General features: G+C 50.7%; 1 protein-coding gene across 2 annotated transcripts in view; it reads left to right on the forward strand.

Moving 5' to 3' along the window:
• Window positions 1-18231, forward strand: part of Cuedc1 (CUE domain containing 1) — a 94995-nt gene that overhangs the window by 75132 nt on the left and 1632 nt on the right. Inside the window, exons 3-10 of one of the 2 annotated variants that reach the window (NM_198013.3) lie at window positions 2993-3120; window positions 8204-8330; window positions 8962-9154; window positions 10357-10440; window positions 12784-12855; window positions 13717-13810; window positions 14506-14564; window positions 15778-15848. In NM_198013.3, coding sequence (NP_932130.2) covers window positions 2993-3120; window positions 8204-8330; window positions 8962-9154; window positions 10357-10440; window positions 12784-12855; window positions 13717-13810; window positions 14506-14564; window positions 15778-15845 — 825 coding nt within the window. In that variant the 3' untranslated portion in view covers window positions 15846-15848. Of the gene's footprint in view, window positions 1-2992; window positions 3121-8203; window positions 8331-8961; window positions 9155-10356; window positions 10441-12783; window positions 12856-13716; window positions 13811-14505; window positions 14574-15777; window positions 15849-18231 lie in introns of both variants that reach the window. The other variant, NM_001172099.1, reaches the window with a different exon arrangement.

Raw genomic sequence — 18231 nt, forward strand, 5'->3', positions numbered from 1 at the left:
GACAACTTAGTGAGACACTATTTCAGAACAAAAGTAAAAAGAACTAGGCTGTACCTCCCTGGTAGAGTTCGTGCCTCATGTGCTTGAGGCTCTGCATTCAATTCCAGATACCACAAAACAAATAAAACACACTCGGGCCTTAATGTGCTCATCTATAAAATGGGCCTTTACTTGCCAGGCTGGGGTTAAGAGAAGAGATATAGTAGTGCACCGAAGGAGGGTATAGATGACATCATCAGAGAAGAGTACAGAGGACACAGGGTCTCAAGTGTGCAGTCCACTGAGGTTGCATAGCATGTACATACCATGTGATAGGCACCCAGATAAACCTCTTCCACAGGCCCCAGAGTCCCCAGCACCTCCTCCCATTCTCACCAACTGTCTTAGTCAGGGTTTCTATTCCTGCACAAACATCATGACCAAGAAGCAAGTTGGGGAGGAAGGGGTTTATTCGGCTTACATTTCCATACTGCTGTTGATCACCAAAGGAAGTCAGGACTGGAACTCAAGCAGGTCAGAAAGCAGGAGCTGATGCAAAGGCCATGGAGGGATGTTCTTTACTGGCTTGCTTCACCTGGCTTGCTCAGCCTGCTCTCTTATAAAACCCAAGACTACCAGCCCAGAGATGGTCCCACCCACAAGGGGCCTTTCCCCCTTGATCACTAATTGAGAAAATGCCTTACAGTTGGATCTCATGGAGGCATTTCCTCAACTGAAGTTCCTTTCTCTGTGATAACTCCAGCTGTGTCAAGTTGACACAAAACTAGCCAGTACAATTGACCCCTTGTCAACTTGACACACAAAAACATCACTAGTAAGCCTTAACCCTTACAATCTTATTCATCCCCAAGATCTAAATAACTTTAAAAGTCGCACAGCCTTTACATATTCTTAAAATTTCAATCTCTTTAAAATATCCATCTCTTTTAAAATCCAAAGTCTTTTTACAATTAAAAGTCTCTTAACTGTGGGCTCCACTAAAACAGTTTCTTCCTTCAAGAGGTAAAATATCAAGGCACAGTCACAATCAAAAGCAAAAGTCAGTCTCCAACTGTCCAATGTCTGGGATCCAACTCAGGACTCCTCCAAGGGCTTGGGTCACTTCTCCAGCCATGCCCTTTGTAGCACACGCGTCATCTCTAGGCTCCAGATGCCTGTACCCCACTGCTGCTGCTGCTCTTGGTGGTCATCTCATGGTACTGGCATCTCCAAAACACTGCATGACCCCTTCAGTCCTGGGCCTTCAATTGCAACTGAGGCTGCACCTTCACCAATGGCCTTCCATGGCCTCTCACAGTGCCGAGCCTCAGCTGCTTTGCGTGACCCCTTCATGCCTTCAAAACCAGTACCACCTGGGTGACCCGTACATATTACCAAGTCCCGCTGCAGCAGGAGTACAACCTTGGCCATCTCTGGAACACAGCCTCTTTGTGCTTTCAGAAAACACTTCCCAGAAGATGTCACCTCATTGATGCTGGTCTCTTCTTAATCACCGCTAATTTCTTAGCTCTAGCTAACCAGCATCAATAGTCCCAGTAATGCAAAGTTTTTGCTTTGGTAGTTCTGGTATCTTGTTAATCACAGCTGATTCTTCAGCCCCAGCTAACCAGAACTACAGAATCTTCACAATCAAAACAGCAATGGCCCTAAAAAGAGTTTTTAATTTTCCCTCTGAAATTTCACAAACCAGAGCTCCATCTTCTGCAGTGTTCTCAACATTACCTTCCAAGCTCCTACACGACATCCGACAGAGCTCTTAACAACGGTTGAATCTTCAAGCCCAAAGTTCTAAAGTCCTTCCACAGCCCTCCCCAAAACATGGTCAGATTGTCACAGGAATACCCCACTCCTGGTACCAATTTGTCTTAGTCAGGGTTTCTATTCCTGCACAAACATCATGACCAAGAAGCAAGTTGGGGAGGAAGGGGTTTATTCGGCTTACATTTCCATACTGCTGTTGATCACCAAAGGATGCAGGACTGGAACTCAAGCAGGTCAAAAAGCAGGAGCTGATGCAGAGGCCATGGAGGGATGTTCTTTACTGGCTTGCTTCACCTGGCTTGCTCAGCCTGCTCTCTTTTTTTTTTTTTTTTTTTGACATTACATATTCATGTTTTTATTTTCTTTTTCTTTTTTCTTTTTTTTCTTTTTTTTTTTTTGGCAAAATAGAATAATACACTGTGCCCACACCTCTCAAGTCTTAGTGAACATTTCAGAAGTGAGAGTTTAAAACTTTAAATGGATGACTACACAGCAGGACACAGAATTATACTGTTGCACACTTGAACTCACAGCTCACACTAAACAAAAGGGATTTGGAATGCATCTAGAGCTGAAAGGGAACATTAAAATGCAAACCCACATTCGTTAAAGCATGAAATAAAACATTATTTTATGTGATGAGACAGATACTTCCAACAGCTTATTTAAGATTTAAATACTGGGATTCTAAAACTCTAGGACATCAGCCTGCTCTCTTATAAAACCCAAGACTACCAGCCCAGAGATGGCCCCACCCACAAGGGGCATTTCCCCCTTGATCACTAATTGAGAAAATGCCTTACAGTTGGATCTCATAGAGGCATTTCCTCAACTGAAGCTCCTTTCTCTGTGATAACTCCAGCTGTGTCAAGTTGACACAAAACTAGCCAGTACACCAACCCTTGCAGTCTCTCTCTTCCACCCTGTGTTTGTTTTGCTGCGCTCAAGCATTGCTTGGATAGATGCTGCTGCCATAAACGATCCTTTGGGTCAGTGCATTGTCCTGTTTGCTAAGTATAATTGAGGGGTCATGGTAGCCATGTGTTAGTGTTAATACCTAAGGCCAGCATCGCCAAGGAGTAGCTCCTAGCAGCAATGCACAAAACTCCTAGGACACGTCCTCGGCCATCATCCTTCTGTTTCATCCCAATGCCACTGAGGTTCAAGGATGAGTTATTCATATCCGAATCAATCACTGTTACTACGTCTCTCTTTATTGTCTCTGACTTAGATCCTGGAAAGGACTCTGGAGCCCGATAGCTCTGAGGAAGAGCCCCCGCCTGTGTACTCACCACCAGCGTACCACATGCACGTGTTCGACAGGCCTTACCTGATGGCTCCTCCGACCCCACCTCCCCGGTGAGCGTCCATTTTTGTCTCAGAGCGCAGTGGGGAGAAACAGAGACAGGAGTCGGGGTTGTATAAACCACAGTGGGAAATTGGCGGCCCCCACCAGACATTATTCTACTAACTGCACACTTGGACTGTGGCAAGAGACATTTTCACGGGACACCTGGGATAACTTTCAAAACTTCAACCCTGTGGGACTGGGGAAATGTCTCTCAGGAGGCAGGGAGCTTGTTGCACAAGCAAGAGGGCCTGGGCTTGAATTCCTAGCCCTCTGCATGTAAAAGCTGAGCACAGCAGGCCACATCTGTCACACCAATAGCTGGAGTTGCAGAGACGGGCAGCTCCCTGCAGCTCAGTGACCAGCTGAGTTAGCCAGTCAGTAAGTTCCAGGTTCAGTGTAAAAGGATCCTAAAAATAAAGAGGAAGGCTAGAGAAGATGGCTGTCTCTAAAGTGCCCGCAGAGCAAACACAAGTTAGCTATAGCAGCATATGCCTATGGGATATAGTTAATTAAATATGGCACAGCCTCCGGGTCCTTGGAATGTGTAATCAAGGGAGAGGACGGGTAGGAAGATGAGCTCATGAAATTTTGTACTGACCCTTCCTTTCCCCAGCCCATGGACACATCAGTAATTAATCATTGTGCTGTCTCCTGCGGAGGCAAGATGAACCTCAGCATCCCTCCCACCCCAGCACCCCCAGGTAGCTGTCAGTCAGTCCCCAGTGGGATGACTGTTTGTCACCCCTCAGCTAGTGATGTTGAGAGGATTTTAAAGCCATGTGAAGATGTGTCTTTTTCTGGGTTAGTTTGATGACGGGAGACGGGAGAGTGGGCAGCAAGGACCCGGGAGACTTGTCTCAGCTTTGAGACTCTTGTTCTTTGGAAGCTTAAAAAGAAGCTAGTGCCAGTGGGGTCCGTTGTACGTGAAGAGCTTGCTTTCTGGGCTCTGGGTTTGGCAGATGTTAGAGCCTAGGTGTGGTTGCTTTGTCCAGGAGCTGCTGTTTGTTAGAATGACAGACAAGGTGAGAGGAGATGATGGGGGGGTGCTATAGTGATCCCCCAATTCTAGACATCTTAAGAGCCCTAGAACAGTGACAGTGGGGAGCCTGGAGAGCCAGTAAGAACAGCTGCTGTGTGCCAGAGACGGCCATGGTCCTTTACTCGATGACTTAAGGACTTCAGTGGTAAGCAGTGCAGTCGCCCATCTCACAGCTGACAAAGCTGAGCCCCAGAGGGTTACTGCTGTCCCCAGTGGCCAAGGCTGGGTGTGAACCCAGGTCATCGTACTGGGTTTTCATCGCTATGTCCTCTCCTCCCTGCTGAGAAGTCAGACTGTATGTAGCTTAGGAAGCTGAGAGTTTGGAAAGTTAGCTGGGTGGGGTAGAGGTCCTCCATGGAGTTCTCAGGTGGTACAAGAGATGCAGGCTGGGGAGTGAAAGTTAGAACCTTCGTGAGACTGCCAGAGAGGTCACGCCTGGAGCAGCTTACGGAGATGAGAGCTAAATGATTTTCTTTCTTCTTCTTCTTTTTTTAATATTTTTTATTACATATTTTCCTCAATTACATTTCCAATGCTATCCCAAAAGTCCCCCATACCCTCCCCCCACTTCCCTACCCACCCATTCCCATTTTTTTGGCCCTGGCGTTCCCCTGTACTGGGGCATATAAAGTTTGCATGTCCAATGAGCCTCTCTTTCCAGTGATGGCCAACTAGGCCATCTTTTGATACATATGCAGCTAGAGTCAAGAGCTCCGGGGTACTGGTGCTAAATGATTTTCTTTTGATTCCTCCTACCCTGCCTCCAGACAGGATTTCTTTGTACAGCCTTGCCTGTTCTAGAGCTAGCTATGTAGACCAGGCTGGCCCAGAATTCAAAAGATCCATCTGCCTCTGCCTCCTGAGTGCTGGAATTAAAGCCACCACCACCTGGCTTGACTTCTGTGTCGTTGCTTGTCTCAATCCTCTATTTCATTTATGTTGCTGTGGCAAAACACCCAAAGGCAAGGACTGGATTGAGAGAAGGCTTATTTGGCTCATGGTGTGAGAGGGATTTTAGTTCACTGTGGCAGGAAAAGGTGTGGCAGAACAGGGCCGTGGGCCTTTCACATCACCTGCATCAGGAAGCAGAGAGAGCTGGTTTAGAGCCAGAGGCAGGTGCAACCTTCCAGGCCTGCCCCTAGTGGCCTAGATCCCACCTGTAAAGAGTAGCTTCTCAAAGCAGTGCCACTAACTGCAGACAAGGAGTTCAACCATACAAGCCTGTGGGGACATTGCAGACCAAACTATAATGTTTATCCCAAAGTACTTAAATAGTTTCAATTACAGTGTGTGTGTGTGTGTGTGTGTGTGTGTGTGTGTGTGTGTGTGTGTGTGTGTGTGTGTGTGTTGCTTGTCCTCTGGGCTCTTCTACTGTAGATCAGAATTTCAGGAACCACAAACATGGGGGCCCAGAAGCTGCTGTCCAAGCGAGGGTCTGCCATCCACACCTCCTTACTTTAGTGAGACTGAGGACAGGACTCTGTTCTAAACAGAGGGAGTGGTGTACGCACAGGAGAAGCAGGGAGGGGGGCCATCTCGAGGAGCTGTTCATCAGTGAGCAGAGAGGAACATGGGTCGGTCATGGGGGCTCCGTGGAGCTTCCAAAGAACACACACACCTTACCCTGCAACTACAGGAGACTCCGTGGGACTATACCACGGCAGGGCACTGGTAGACTGGTATTCTAAAAATCTTTGGCCGCTGAAGGTTAGGTTTGAGAGAAGCTAGTGGTCTGGTCCCTTTCTGTCACCATGTCCCTGGGATGAGCCTGGTAACAGGACAGTTTCAGAGCTCAGATACTGTCCCGCAGGATCCAAAGACGCAGGCCCATCTGCTAGGGTCCTTTGCTTAGGTTTTGCCTGAATGATGCAGCTACATCATTTAGTGACCTGTGACAGGGTCCCGCCCACGTGGGCTGCACGTCCAGACTCCACTAACCCCCCCCCCCTTTCTGGAAAGGCGCATGTCTGAGATCCTTCCCAGCCAGGTAGGTGGTCCAACATCCTGTGGTTACACATGACGTCATCATCCACCTCAGCCTGAAATTCAAGTCTAGGGGTTCCAGGGACTCAGTACCTGAAGATCCTCTTGGCCTCGGTCTCCTTCCCCTCCCCCACTGCTGCTGGGTTCTTCTCTCCATCTGCCTGAGTCCCAGCAGCCCAGGAGGCCCCTCCACAGGCCGCCTGCTGTTTTTGTGTGGAAATTGTTTTACCTCAGCAGCTCATTTCTCCCATTCCTTTCCAACCATAATGGAGTTGCCGGGCTGCCTGCCCTGGGCTGGCCCCCTCCCTCAGTCAGGCAGCTGAGGATGACTTCACCCCAGGGTTCGGAGGAGGATGACTGATGGACTTTCCAGGACCCGTGCCCAGCAGCCCGGGAGACTCTGGAAGAAAAGGAATTCTCCCCATGTCAACCCTCATCCCCTGGGCATCCCAGAAATACAAAAGCTAGAAGGGTCTTAGTCAGAGTTTGGACTCTCCCTGGGCAGTCTGGGTGGATTCCAGATATAACTGAGTTGGGGTGTTTACCTTGCCCCAAACGAAGCCTAGACAAGCCTTCTTCCATTATGGCTGGAAGTGGTGTCTGTGGGACTGACAGATGGGCCTTGGGAGGGAACCAGAGCTTGGGACAGGGACATAAGTGGCAGAGCAATGTGGAGGAGACCGAGCCCTGGGCTCCCCTGCAGGCGCCTCTCTGGATATCCATGTGTGTCTCTGGCTTCGAGCTGAGCTCCCCCTAGCACTTAGCAGCTGGTTATCCGTCTGCTGCTGCCCCCACCCTCCCCTCAGCCCTCCCCTCGTACCCACCGGGCCACCAGCCCAAAATAGAAAAAGGAAAGGAAGTTATTTCCACAAGTTAGCGGCAGACGGAAAAGCTCCCCTCCAGTGAGGGGGTGGAGGGATTCCTGGAGCTGGAGGCCAAATCAAAGCCAGGCCGAGCCCAGCATGGCCCCCACCACCTCCCCGCCGCCTGCTTTCTCCATGTGTCATTTCCCTGATTCAGCAGGACACGTGTCCTGCGGTTGCCACGCAGCAGGCTGCTGGGGAGTCCTGGAGCTCCTGGCCCAGCTCCAGGCTTCCTTCGGGCCTGGGCTTGGGATAGAGCCTGGGGTCAGGGCAGCCAGGCCCTTGGTCCTCTCCTGTCCTGGCTGCTTAGCACAGACACACCTTGTCTGGGAAGAGAGGCCCCATAGAACCCCTTGGGAACAAGACCCTAACTCTGGGCTCCATCTGTTCAAGCTGCAGCTCATGGGGATGTGTGTGTGTGAGTGTGTGTGTGAGTATGTGTGTGTGTGAGTGTATGTGTGCGTGAGTGTGTATGTGTATGTGTGTGTATGTGTATGTATATGTGTGTGTCTGTGAGTGTATATGTGTGTGTGAGTGTGTATGTGTGAGTATGTGAGTGTGTGAGAGTGTGTGTGTGTGTGAGTATGTGTGTATGTATATGTGTGAGTGTGTGTATGTATATGTGTGAGTGTGTGTGTGTGTGTGAAAGTGTGTGTGAGTGTCTTAGTACCTGGGCAGGAGAGCAGCAAGATCTAGAATTTATAACAAAGTACCAGGGGCTCCTCAATGTTCCCTCCCCTTTGCTGGCTATAGTTGAGCCAGAATGTGAACTCAGACCTGCTTATTGTCCAGGAATCTCAGGGAGCTCCCGCCTCAACAAACGAGGACAGAACGGGCTGTCGGCAGGCTACTTGTCTGCTGTTGGGGGTGTGTGGGGTGTGATCGCTATTATTTAACAGTCCAGCACTGTGCCAGCTAGGGACATAGCACAGAAATGTCTGACCCCACCCCCACCCCCCACCCCCCAGTCTGTAGGGGACATTCAGAAAGTCCGTATGTAAGTCTGCAATGTTGACTGGCTGCCTTCCTTCTTGGTCTGCTGTTTCCCTCGTTCAGCAGAATGCATGCCTGCACCTTTGTTCAGAAAGCGGTGTAGGCACTGGATACTCTGAGCAAGATCTCCATCTGCCCAAGGGCCTGGGATGGGCCAACAGAGCTATGGCTAAGCCTGACTATGCCCTGCTCTCCTTACCTCTCATCCCCCAGGATTGATGTCCCAGGCTCCGGACAACCTGCAAGCCAGAGACGCTACAGAAACTGGAACCCACCCCTGCTGGGCAGCCTCCCGGATGACTTCCTCCGAATCCTTCCCCAGCAGATGGACAGCATTCAGGTAAGAGGCTGCCCTCGAACCTCCACCCTACCTGCCTGCCTGTCCAGCATCTCTCCTGGGCTACATCTGTCATGGTCTGTACCAGCCAGTTTTACTTCCTGGTTTTCAAGCTCAGGCTGGGCTGCTTCTGTGGATTAGAATTTGTAAGGAAAGAAAGGCAAACCTACAGCCTCGCTTCCCGTCTGGCCTGGCTCTTTTGCTGCAACCATCACCTCAGGCTGGAGGGAGGGAAATGGGGTAGCTAATGGTGGGATTGCTGCTTTCCTTTCCATAGGCTCTTCTTTCAGAAGATGCCCCTGATATTGGGGCATGCAGCTGGCGTAGAGGGACATGTGAGACTGGGAGTCCATGCACAGGTGGCTGAGCTGTTTACAAATTGATTTTCAGGATGATTTAGGTTCCAAAAGAAGGAATGAGGTGACCCTAGGTTGGGAGGAAAAGTCCTTTTGATGTTCTTCCTGCTTCTGCTGCATGGGCAGTTCTGAGCTATCCAGTGAATTCTGGCTAGTGACTGGGTCCCGTTGGGAGGAGGGGACTACATGATGAGACAGGAGGATTTTGGGAAAGCACACCTGCGCATACAGCTGTACATGGATTTAAGTAGGTGATGTGTATGCTCACTCTTCCTCAGGGTCACCCCGGGGGCTCCAAGCCTATGAGTGGAGAGGGAGGCCCACCTCCGGCGCCAGGGCCCATGGCCTGTGACCAAGACAGCCGCTGGAAACAGTACCTGGAAGATGAGAGAATTGCCCTCTTCCTGCAGAATGAGGAATTCATGAAGGAGCTGCAGCGAAACCGGGACTTCCTCCTCGCCCTGGAGAGAGGTGGGCACCAAGCCTCACCACGCAGAAGAGAGTGACAAGGGCAGGAGCCTCGGGCCTCCCTCAGGAGGCGTCCTGCTGGATGTGGGCATGCCAGGCACTTTCTAACCTGCTTGAACTTGGGCCTCCCTGGGTCATTCAGGAGCTCCGGGTTTCAGTGCGGGTTGGGGACACCTGAGAACCCAGAGGAAGAGGGTGTGCTCACTGGGCCATTTCCCCTGCCCTGCATATCTGTTTGAGCTCAGCATTAATTAGTCTACGCTTGAGAGACAGGGAAAGAAATGCTGCCTTTCCTACCAACCTCTAGCTACAAGTCAAGGATACCATGTCTTGATCCCTGTGGACAAGGTGACTGGCTTTATGGGTGACAGAATGGGAGGGTCCTGAATGGAGGTTAGAGCAGGATATTTGCATGATCAATGGATGGGTCACCCTGCTCCCCAACCTGGCTGCTTTTCCTTTTGAGGTAAAGTTTGGAGACAGGGCTGAGGAGGTGGGCTTGTCACAGAGGGAAGGAGGGAGAGGGGAGGGAAGGGAGGGAGTCTGAGGTGTTGGGGAAGAAGGAAGCAAATTGTACTGCTGGCTTGCTGGGCTGGAGGAAGCAGGCCTACAGGCAGGAAAAAAAAATGGTGTGACTAGAGCCAGGCAGTGGTGGTGGTGGTGGTGGTGCACACCTTTAAACCCAGCACTCAGGAGGTAGAGGCAGGTGGATCTCTTGAGTTCGAGGCCAGCCTGGACTACAGATAGAGTTTCAGGACAGCCAGGGCTACACAGAGAAACCCTATGTCAAAAAGCAGAACAAAACAAAACAAAACAAAAAGAGGGGGGGCTTGGCTTGGCTGAACATGTAGCTGATACCTGCAAGCCCAGCGTTAAGGACACAAAGGAAGGAGAACCATGAGTTCCAAGAGAGCCTGGGCTCCATATTAAGACCCTAAGACAATACAATCAAATAGGTTTGGGGTCTCAGAAAGCTGCTAATTCTGACATTCCAACATTGCAAATGCTTAGTAGGTAGTTGTTTCTATTATCACAAGTTCTTCAAGAGCTGGTAGGTGTGTGTGTGTGTGTGTGTGTGTGTGTGTGTGTGTGTGTGTGTGTATGTATACTTGTGTGCTTCGGGGGATTCAGTCTCCTGCGGCCTTCAGTGTGCCCCCGGGCACCCTGGAGCTCACTTCCCTGACAGAATCTGTCTCCTTCTCCAGACCGATTGAAATATGAATCCCAGAAATCCAAATCCAACAATGCGGCGGTTGGAAATGACGGTGGCTTTCCCTCCTCTGTCCCCGGTAAGCTTGCTGTCCCGAGAGAGGGCCTGCGGGGCTCACTGGGCCCACGCCCCAACTTTATCTTCAATATTGAGAACTTAGCGGTAGAATGAGGAAACAGACCAAGGGTGGGACCCGAGGCCCTTCAGCAAGCAAGAAGGGATAGATAGATCTCCTGTGGAGTGAGATATCCCCTTCACTGAGTGGACTTAGGCTCTCGCTGTCCTGGGAGCTGTAGGTTACCTACCACAGGCTGGCTGACCTCCCAACTATTTCTGGATCTTGTCCTACCAGAGGACACACCGAACCATGTCATGTCTCTTAATAGCAACTGCGAGGACGAAGGCCGTAGAGTCTTGTGAGGTTTGTCTTAATGAGGCTTAATGCCTAATTAGTACACCAGCAACGGCAAGGCATACATGTTGACTGTATCCAGTCCACGGAGAGAGAGAGGGTGAGCTTAATCTGGGAAGGGTTCATTCACTTAAGTAGCTGCAGGCTCTCTGCCCTGAGACACCCACTGCCGTGTGTGGGAAAGAGAAATTCTGTGTATGATGTGCAAGATGCTTTAACAAGAACTGCCAGAGAAGGGGCCAGAGAGATGGCTCAATCAATGGTTAAGAGCAGTGGCTGCCCTCCCCCCCCAACCCCCGCCCCCCAAAAAAAAAAGAAAGAAAAAGAAAAGAAAAAGCCGGGCATGGTGGAGCACACATTTAATCCCAGCACTCAGGAGGCAGAGGCAGGTGGATTTCTGAGTTCAAGGCCAGTCTGGTCTTCAGAGTGAGTTCCAGGACAGCCAGGGCTATACAGAGAAACTCTGTCTCGAAAAACCAAAAAAAGAAGAAGAAGGAGAAAGAGAAGGAGGAGGAAAAGGAGGAGGAGGAGGAGAAGGAGGAGGGGGAGGGGGAGGAGGGGGAGGAGGAGGAGGAGGAGGAGAAGAAGAAGAAGAAGAAGAAGAAGAAGAAGAGGAGGAGGAGGAGGAGGAGGAGGAAGAAGAGGAAGAGGAGGAGGAGGAGGGGAGGAGGAGGAGGAGGAGGAGCAGTGGCTGCTCTTCCAGAGATCCTGAGTTCAATTCCCATCAACCATATGTTGGCTCACACCATCTATAATGGAATTAGATGGCTTCTTCTGTCATGCAGGCATACATGCAGATAGAGTACTCATAAGTATAAACAAATATCTTAAAATTCATTAAAAAAACAAAACAGAGGGCTAGAGAAGCAGGGTTTTATAGTCTCTCCTATGACCGCCTCTCCAACTCATTTCAGACTACATGTGACTTCCCTTCAGTGCCAGCAGCACTGGGGCTGACAGGCCAGAGTGAGGACTGTATTAGTAAGATGTATAGACTATAGCAGAGCTTAGATTGGGAGTGTGAACAGAGACTCTGTATTCATCCTTGGCTCCTGGACTCTGAATCTTGGGTCAGTTCCTGCTATCACCCCATATCCATATTTAAAAGGGATCAGCCGTGTGTTTTTCAGGAGCAGACCCTCCGTCCCACAGCTGAGCTGGGAAGGCAAGAACAGAAGGGTAAGGTGCCCCCGCTAATCCCAGCTCAGAGAAAGAAAATCCCATAGAACTGATTCCTAAGCAAGCAGCCAGGAGCTTAGGCCTCACCAGATGTTCAGCTGGGAGTTTTCTTGTCCTTGATTCCAAATTAACAAGGGACACTGGAGCTGCTGAACTGGATCAGAGTGACTGAAAGGGAAGTTAGCAGACAAGGTGACTCGGGATGAGCCAAGTTACAGGACGGTGAGCTGCAGCCCAAGGATCCTGAGAGACCCACGCAGGTGGCTCACTGCGTTCTGACTCTTGGCTGAGCCCTGCTCTTGTTCCCGTTCAGCATCTGGGAGGCGTTCTTGGCTCTCTGTCCTTTCTGCTTCAATTCACGAGAGTTAGGATGCACAGAGGGTCATGATGTGCTGGCAAATGGTTAACCTTCTGCTCTGGGTGCAGGAGAAGGCTGATATGCAGGCTGGGGGGATTTCCGAGACATAGATCTCCCTACCAGCTCACTTCAAACCACCATCATGGCTTTGAGGACATGGGACTGCTAGAGAGGCTGGAACCCAAGGCCAGCCAGTTTCCCATACGTGCAGCAGATCTTAAGGCTGCCCTTGTTTGCTCCGAAGAGGAAAATGTACCTTGCAAGAAAGAAGTACTCTTGCAACTTGCCTTAAACTCCTATAGCAGGGAAGAAGCCGGGACTTGTTCTGTAATAAGAGAACAGACAGAAACAGGGATGGAGGGTATCCTCTGACCTCCTTCCCTAGAGCCTTGGCCAGGTGCTCACTCTATCTCTTAGTGGGACCTCGGAGACCCAATGGGCCTGGTCCCTCAGCAGGTGTCTCCTCCTTCCAGGAACCAGTGAAACCAACCCCACTGTGTCAGAAGATGCCTTATTCAGGGACAAGTTGAAACACATGGGAAAATGTGAGTCTTGCCCCTTTTCCCCTCCTTGTCCCAGCTCTCTTGAGGCAGGCCCTGTGGCCTCATGAGAGGGAGAGAGCCCCCCCTTCCCCCCCCCGGAAGATTTTTAATGCTATTGACTCTTGCTGAACTCCGGGTGACATTTTAATCACAGGCTAGCTCCCTCAGCCTTCCTGCCTTACTTTATTCTGCAGCTGAGTCTGGAGACAAATTAAGTTTAAATCCTCTTGAGCCAGCTGTCTGTTGGAAAATAATGTGTGTCGGTGTTCACATTCTCTGTGGCGTGAGGACTTGGCCGAGACTGGAGTCACTGGCTGAGTCTGCTTTCTGTGGGAATGGCAGACATTTTGGGATAGGGGAACCTCGCCCCACTGCCCGCTTTTTTTTGTCATCCTCCCGTCTCCAGTCTCATAGACCCATAACCAGCGGGGATGAGGCTGGAGCCTTTCAAGGTTTTATTTCAGGGAAAATTTCCGATGACTCATGGAAATCCTAGGACCAACTGTGGAGGTGGCTGGGGAGGGGCGGGAAGGCCGTGGCAGCCAGCAGCGGGAAAGAAAGCCAGGAGCCGTGGTTGTGTGGTTGTCCGCCTCTAGGGAAGGAATACCCGGATCTTGGTCTGGAGGCAGGCTGCTGTGTACTTGACGAGTGCTGGCCTGTGCTGCCCCCGGAGGCCGACCTGGGATGGCGCACTTGCTCCCTAGGTGGCACTGGTGTCTGCTGTTCCTGTCACTTTCCTCTTCCCAGTCCCCACCCAAGGGGCCTGGTGTGGCGCTCTGCCTGGCTGCCCCCAAACCTGGAGGGAAGCCATCTGATGCTCTGGCTCTCTGGAGCATTAAGGGCTCACGAGTCTTTCTGCCCCAGCTACGCGCAGGAAGCTGTTTGAACTCGCCCGAGCCTTCTCCGAGAAGACCAAAATGAGGAAGTCAAAGAAGAAACATTTACCGAAGCTTCAGTCGTATCCTTCTGCTTGGCCCTGGGGTGGGGTGGGGAGCACTGACAACAGTGATGGAGATCCCGGCTGAACCTTCCTCGGGAGTGGGATGCGGCTCTGCGGCCGCCCCTCCTTGATTTGTGAACCAGGAAACCCCGTCATCAGCTCCTGTGTTCCTTTCCCCGGGGACACCGTCCTTCCAGTGCCTTCTTTACTTTTGGCCTTAAGTCATCTGCATTTTGGGAGAAAGACATCGTCTTCCTATTGAAATCACCGAGTCTTCCCCTAATTTTACTAGAACTGGTTCATAGGTCCCTGCAGCTGTGTCTCCAGAGGCCTGCTTTTTTTTTTTTTTTTTTTTCCTCCACTTTTGGCTTTTTGAATGAAAAAAAGTTTCCCTGTCTTCACACCAAAGTTCTCATCCGTGCTTATCCACAGGGCCCTGGATATTGAAAACTGAGTAGTTGAAGGAGAACGGGGGAAATGTCACTCTCCCTGTCCCTAGTGATGGGGGCAGAGTAAAGGGGTCGGGCCTGGCTAGCTGGTCCATTGATCCCAGGAGAGGGTCCTGGAAGGGACACCATTAGGCAGTTTGGGAACGGGAGGGATAGTAGAAGCCTCTGAGGTTGGTGGGTTATCAGGACAGAGCACAGGCAGATTGAACAAGCTGTCGCAGTACCCATCCGTCTCTAGAATAGTTTTCCTGAACAGTCCGGCAGGCTGGGGGCTGCTGCATCCACAGCCAACCTCCTGGATGACGTGGAGGGCCATGCTTACGGTGAGGCAGGTCAGGGGACGTTGAAGTCTAAGTTGCTTGGGATGGGTGACCCTTCAAGAGGAGGTCCTGAGGGTCTAATATTCAGCAAGGGAGCACTCAGTCTGGGGGACATGTCAGGGGTTGGCAGACAGGTGGCCCACAGAAATGTGGTCCCTTGTCATGAGGTGCACACACTGACACCTGCTTCCCATCATCCCTGAAGAGGAACCCAGGGTGCCAGGCACTATTCCCAGAGAATGGTCCCTAGGGAATGAGGGATAGACTGGCAGACCTCATACACAGACAACCATAAATTAGAAAGGCTCAGTCTAGCATGCAGCAGTGGTACACACCTTTAATCCCAGCACTTGGGAGGCAAAGGCAGGCAGATCTCTGTGATTTCAAGGCCAGCCTGGTCTACAGAACGAGTTCCAGGACAGCCAGGGCTACATAGAAAAACCTTGTCTTGTAAAACCAGAAGAAGGGGACTGGAGAGATGGCTCAGCAGTTAAGAGCACTGGCTGTTTTTCCCTAGGGCTTGTGTTCAATTCTCAGCAACTACATGATGGCTCACAACCATCTGTAATGAGGTCTGATTCCCTCTTCTGGCATTTGGGCACACATGTGGACAGAACACTCATATCCATTAAATAAATAACTAAATAAAGATAAATACTATATCTTTTTTATATTAAAAAAAGGAAAACCAGAAGAAAAAGTAAAAAAAGGAAAGAAAGAAAGAAAGAAAGAAAGAAAGAAAGAAAGAAAGAAAGAAAGAAAGAAAGAAAGAGAGAGAGAGAGGGAAATGAAAGAAAAAGAAAGAACTTTTTACCCAGCCCCTTCTAAAGGTCATAAGGGGTCAAAAGACCTCTCTAGGCCAATCATGGATGAACCCTCAGCATTAGGCTCTTAAAGGGTCAGGAGACACCAGATACAAAGACCAGAGGGCCCTGAGGTCTTCTGGATAGTCTATCACTCCTATCCTGCTTGATAGATTAGAAAAACCAGGGCCCAGACAAGGGTGAGACTTGGCCAAGGCCACAGTGCTCAGTGGTAGAGTCAGGCCAGCGCCCAGGTTGCCTCTGCCTCTTTTACTGTACCCGCATACTGCTGCTTGCGGTGTCAAGATCCAAGCAAAGGGTCAGAGGTCAAGCAGCTCCCCTGCCCAGCCTGAGGATGGGCCCACATGAGGTTCTGCAGAGTGGAAGATGAGGCCTTTCCCTTTGCCTTTCAGAGGAAGACTTCCGGGGTAGGCGGCAGGAGGTGCCTAAGGTGGAAGAGGCCCTAAGAGAAGGACAGTAAGAGGTAAGGCTTGGGACCACAGTTTCCAGGGGCAGCTAGGGCAAAGGCCTATTACCCATCATGGGTACTTCAAGGATCCAGAGGTGCTGGGCTGGAACATCAAGTATCAGTGGCCTTTTCTTGTTTTCTTGTGGCAGGGCACATGGTTTCCCCCTGTAAACCAGCATCTCTCTATCTCTATCTCTATCTCTATCTCTATCTCTATCTCTATCTCTATCTCTATCTCTATCTCTATCTCTATCTCTATCTCTATCTCTCTCTCTCTCTCTCTCTCTCTCTCTCTATCTCTATCTCTATCTCTATCTCTATATCATCTAACCCTACTACCTTTGCACTGGTTATATAAATGAGGCTGGCTTTGAACTTCAGACCCTCCTGTCTCCACTTCCCAAGCACTGGGATTACAGACTTGCTGTCTCACTCCTGGCTTTTGTACTTTTAAGAGTTTGGTTATTTATTCATTTATTTATCTGACAAACAATAATCACGCCTGCCTTCGACAGATGCCCTGACCAGAAAACCAAACCGGCTTTTGACCTTGAATAGTTTGCAGCCCCACTGACAAGACATTTCCAGGACACACAGTGACTATTAAGAGGATAACGTAAGAAACACTGTGGTTGTCGTTCAGAACTGTGTCCAGTGTTCTGCTGACGCTGGATGGTCAGGGACCTGCTAAAGGTCGGGAGATGGTCCCCTGGAATGGCTGCTTCTGTCTGGAGCCTCAGGGTTGGGCTGTCTCTCCTCCAGGCTCCTCTCTAAACTCATGGGGGGGGGGGTGTACCAGGGAATGCCAGTATCTCCTGCAGGACTAGGCATGCGTGCGCCTCTCCAGGTGCCTCTGGAGCCTCAGGGTTGGGCTGTCTCTCCTCCAGGCTCCTCTCTAAACTCATGGGGGGGGGGTGTACCAGGGAATGCCAGTATCTCCTGCAGGACTAGGCATGCGTGCGCCTCTCCAGGTGCCTCATCCCCCAGTGAGAAGCTGTTCTCCCATCCACCTGCTTTGCCTGCCCAGCTGCTCTCCTGCTCCCCACACTCAGCATCTTTTCGGCTTTCTTGAGCTGTGGTGCAGCAGTTTTGGCCCTGTTTCCACCTACAGAGGAACAGATGTTCTTCCTATAGTAGTTGTGGAGATGACATAATCCAGGCAACAGAGGGCATGGTCAGCAAAAGCAGGCACCGCCTTCTCCCATCTTGTCCCCCTTCCACATTCTTCTCTCCCTTCAGCTCTCTTCCATGCTTTCCCCGGATTCCCTCACACACAGAGCTGCACCCCAGCAAGGGCAACTAGGGAACTATCCCCACCTGTGCCCCTTCTGCCATCCCACTGGTCCCCAGGGAAAAGGCGGTCCTCCCAAAGCCAACTCATCTTGGATCATGCTCATCACTTTTGAGCTTCCAACTTGTTTCCCCTCCCAGCTCCGCACTGTGAAAACCAGATTGCCCAGTGTCTGTTGCAACCCTACAGGCTCCAGAAAGGGACTGAATCAAGGTGGTCTGTCACCTGCCAGCTCCAGGGCCTGCTGTGCATTCTGATGCTCCCTTCCACAGTCGAGGCCTGGTTTGCCTATCACCTCAGCATCCCTGGCTTTTCTTCTGACTCCTGGGAGCTGGTCTTCATCAATGCCTATTCATTGCTCTGCCTCTACCTCTCTTCAGTTTTCTCCCTTCCCTCTCAAAGGACCCGCCTCCCCTCTTCCACAAGAGCTGCTCTTCCAGATCTGTTGAGTCCCTGCTGCATCCTCTGGTCTCTACAGTGTGTCTGTCCATCCTGTCAGCTCACTGCAAACTAGTCTCTCCTCCCTGTTTTCTTCCTCCTAGCTTTTTCCATCAGTCTTGACAGACTACCACTCATGTCTCCATTGCCCTACCTGTTAATTCTTTTACCAACCCGCCCCCTGCTTTTTGATATTTTTCAAGACAGTGTTTCTTTGTGTGGCTCTGGCTGTCCTGGAGCTAGCTCTGTAGATCAGGCTGGCCTTGAACTCACAGAGATCAGCCTGCTTTGGCTTCCGGAGTGCTGGCATTAGAGGTGTGTGCCACCACCACCCTGGCCACCAAACACCACCTCTGTGCTTTTTTTTCCCTGTGTCTTCTGAACAAAAGTCCTATGAACTCAGTCTGGTGCCTGAGGCCCACTGAATTCTAGTCTGGGATGACTTTTCTGCCCCTTCAAATCCTCGGATTTAGTGTAGCTCCTTGAAGCTACTAACAGGACTCAGGGGTGGGGCAGTCTCCCACCTGTGAGGCCTCCCCATGCAAAAGCTTCCTTTCCACTTCCATCTCCTCCCACTCCACGTCTAGCTGCTAAGGTCCCTGCAGTTGAGCAGTGGGTATGATCCAAGGCAGAGTTCCAGAATGATCTAGAACCTCCGGCAAGAGGAGG

Source organism: Mus musculus, chromosome 11 (assembly GCF_000001635.26).
Source record: "Mus musculus strain C57BL/6J chromosome 11, GRCm38.p6 C57BL/6J".
Taxonomy (NCBI): Eukaryota; Metazoa; Chordata; class Mammalia; order Rodentia; family Muridae; genus Mus; species Mus musculus.